Genomic DNA, 3,042 nt, shown 5'->3' on the forward strand with positions numbered 1-3,042 from the left:
GGACGGGAGGAAGTCTTTCCAAAATGAATATTTAAGGTTATGAAAAGGAAATCTGTTATTTATGTTTTTTGTTTTAATTTCAGGTGACTGCTGGTAGCTCAACTACACAAGAGTATACAGTCAGACTTCCAAAGTATTTTACTTTCTTTTCTAACAGCATCTTTTTTTCTTTCTCTATTTTTTTTCTTGTAAAAGCAATTAACTCAGGGTTCAATTGTTCCCATGTAAGAAGCTATTTGTAGTAGCTTAATACATGGGTTGTTAAAGCATTAGACTAATGTAGTACTAGTTTAAACCTAGACCAGCATTTATCATGCACTTCTATGGTTAAAGATGACTATTCCATCTGAATTTTTTTTTCAGACATAGTCTATCTAGAACTATATTAATTAATATGTTCTTTCTTTTTCTAAGACTATAAACTGTGATTCAAAGGTTACTCCTACAACCTATAATCCTTGATGATTGACTGGTTGATATTAAAAAGGGCTGCATCTTTTTTATGAAACAAACCACTTTTCACTTCATTGTTCTATTTAATAATTATAATCAACATAACTACTGTTGCTTAATCTAATCTGTTTCATTTTTTGACATCATAATCTAAGAATTCATTTAATTTCTTGCCATTTTTATGGTTTAATCAACACACAGTGATATTGTTGGTAATGTATCTGGAGTTGTGCATAGTAGATTCTTAGTTGATCCTTCTGTAAACTAGAGCTTTTCATCACATATTTATTTGTGTTGTCTACCTCTAAGAGATGTGTCTGTTTACAGTTTCACATCATGAACAGGCTGGGGAGTTTTTTTCTTCCTTGAATAGGAAATGTTATACCATTGCAGTATTTCTTTCTATAGGAGGATTTGAACTCAGCTCTGTGGGTCCTGCTTTATGCTTGTGGACTCTATTGTTGAGTGTTAAGTTTCTCAGCTTGGACGCAACATTAGTGATGGGATAAGGTATGCTAAATACTTTGTCGCCATACTAACAACATGATAATAATAATTCAGCCAGATGCTGCTCTCCTATTAACAGTGTCAATGGCACAGTGAAACAAGGTTTTTTTCTAAATGCTAATCTTTAGAAAACAAATATTTTACAGAACTTGTGTTTGTTTGTTTATTTTTTCAGGGATCGGAAAAAACGTTTTAGTATGTTCAAGTTTGCTGTTGGCTCTGATCTGGATTTTTCCAAATATGTAAGTTAAAACTTAAAACAAAATTTCTTTTTTACTCCTTCCAGTCATTAGACTACAGCCATGCTGAGGCACCAACTTGAAATTTTAGTCAAATTATTTGACCTCCAGTACTTATTTTTTAAAGCCTGGTATTTATTCTATTGGACTCTTGCTGAACTGCTAAGTTATGCAGATGTAAACACACCAACACCAGCTGTCAAGTGGTGGTGGGGACAAACACCGACATAAAGACACACACACACGACAGGCTTCTTTCAGTTTCCATCTACCAAATCCACTTGCAAGGCTTTGGCCAGCCCAAGGCTATAGTAGAAGACACTTGCCCAAGATATCATGCAGTGGGACTGAACCTGGAACCATGTGGTTGAAAAGCAAGCTTTTTACCACACAACCTTTTTTTTTCAGTAACTGAATAAATGCAAGTCACACAGTGTAAGGAGGACTGTTTTGTCCTGTCACAGATAAACTTACTATTGCTTCTGGCATGATAAAATGTATCTAGTCCATGCCATGAAGTAGTTTATGAAAGAAAGAGTAAATCAAACCAAAGATGCTGTAAGATCCATTTAATCCATGCCAACATGAAAAAAGATATGTAAAATGCTGATGATAGTATATTTATATATGTATATAGATACAGGGGGTGGCTGTGTGGTTAAGAAACTTGCTTCCCAACCATGTGGTCTTGGGTTCAGTTCTGCTGCATAACATCCTGGGAGAGTGTTTTCTACTATAGCCCCGGGCTAACCAAAGCCCTGTGAGTGGATTTTGTAGACAGAACCTGAGAGAAGCCTTTTGTATTTATATATGTGTCTTGATATCTGGTCTTGACAGCACATGAAGCAGGCTTTGGGAAATATTACCTTGTTTGGAAACAGGTGCAGTTTGATGGCTGGAAGGTTTCACTCCCTGAACTGGGTGTGCATTGTGTTCTTGAATAAAACACTTCATTTCACATTGCTTGTGTCCATTCAGCTGTAAATGAGTTCCAGCAGTTGCTGGGAAGTTAGACCTACAATGGATTGACATGCCATCCAGGGAACACTGTTGTTATCGCAGTCATTCACACAGCATGAAAGCAAAATGAAGCTCTAGCTTTGTGGGTCCTAGAGCTTATGGCAGGCCTACTACTAGGGTCTCAGTAAGGTTTCAGTTGAAACATCTAAAAATTTGAACATTATTATGAAGAAATGAATCTTAAAGATATTTTGTTATGCTAAAATATATAAATACAACTTTTCCTTTCAATTTGCTAAAGTTTTATTGTCTTTTTTATGGTTATTACTTGCAGACAAATGTCCGTTTAGAGCGAGAAAACAACTTACGAGAATACAAAACTGCTAATGACATTGATTTGATGCCCAAATTTGGTGCTGGCAGTGAATTTGGTCGTGAGCAAAAAGAGGAAGCTCGGCGTAAGAAGTATGGTGTTATGCTAAAGAAATACAAACCTGAGGATCAACCATGGCATATGAAAATTGGATCAAAACAGAACTGCAAAAGGTACTGAGTAACTTTAACCCTTTAGTATTTAAACCAGCCGTGGAGGCGCAATGGCCCAGTGGTTAGGGCAGCGGACTCGCGGTCATAGGATCGCGGTTTCGATTCCCAGACCGGGCGTCGTGAGTGTTTATTGAGCGAAAACACCTAAAGCTCCACAAGGCTCCGGCAGGGGATGGTGGCGAACCCTGCTGTACTCTTCCACCACAACTTTCTCTCACTCTTTCTTCCTGTCTCTGTTGTGCCTGTAGTTCAAAGGGTCAGCCTTGTCACACTGTGTCACGCTGAATATCCCCGAGAACTACGTTAAGGGTACACGTGTCTGTGGAGTGCTCAGCCA

General features: G+C 37.7%; 1 protein-coding gene across 1 annotated transcript in view; it reads left to right on the forward strand.

Moving 5' to 3' along the window:
• The window catches only part of LOC106881049 (general transcription factor IIF subunit 1), a 19,694-nt gene that overhangs the window by 1,067 nt on the left and 15,585 nt on the right, over nucleotides 1-3,042 (forward strand). The window contains exons 2-4 of the mRNA XM_014931257.2: nucleotides 84-133; nucleotides 1,136-1,202; nucleotides 2,494-2,705. Of these exons, the coding sequence (XP_014786743.1) occupies nucleotides 84-133; nucleotides 1,136-1,202; nucleotides 2,494-2,705 (329 nt within the window). The remainder of the gene's footprint in view (nucleotides 1-83; nucleotides 134-1,135; nucleotides 1,203-2,493; nucleotides 2,706-3,042) is intronic.

This window comes from Octopus bimaculoides, chromosome 18, assembly GCF_001194135.2.
Source record: "Octopus bimaculoides isolate UCB-OBI-ISO-001 chromosome 18, ASM119413v2, whole genome shotgun sequence".
Classification (NCBI taxonomy): Eukaryota; Metazoa; Mollusca; class Cephalopoda; order Octopoda; family Octopodidae; genus Octopus; species Octopus bimaculoides.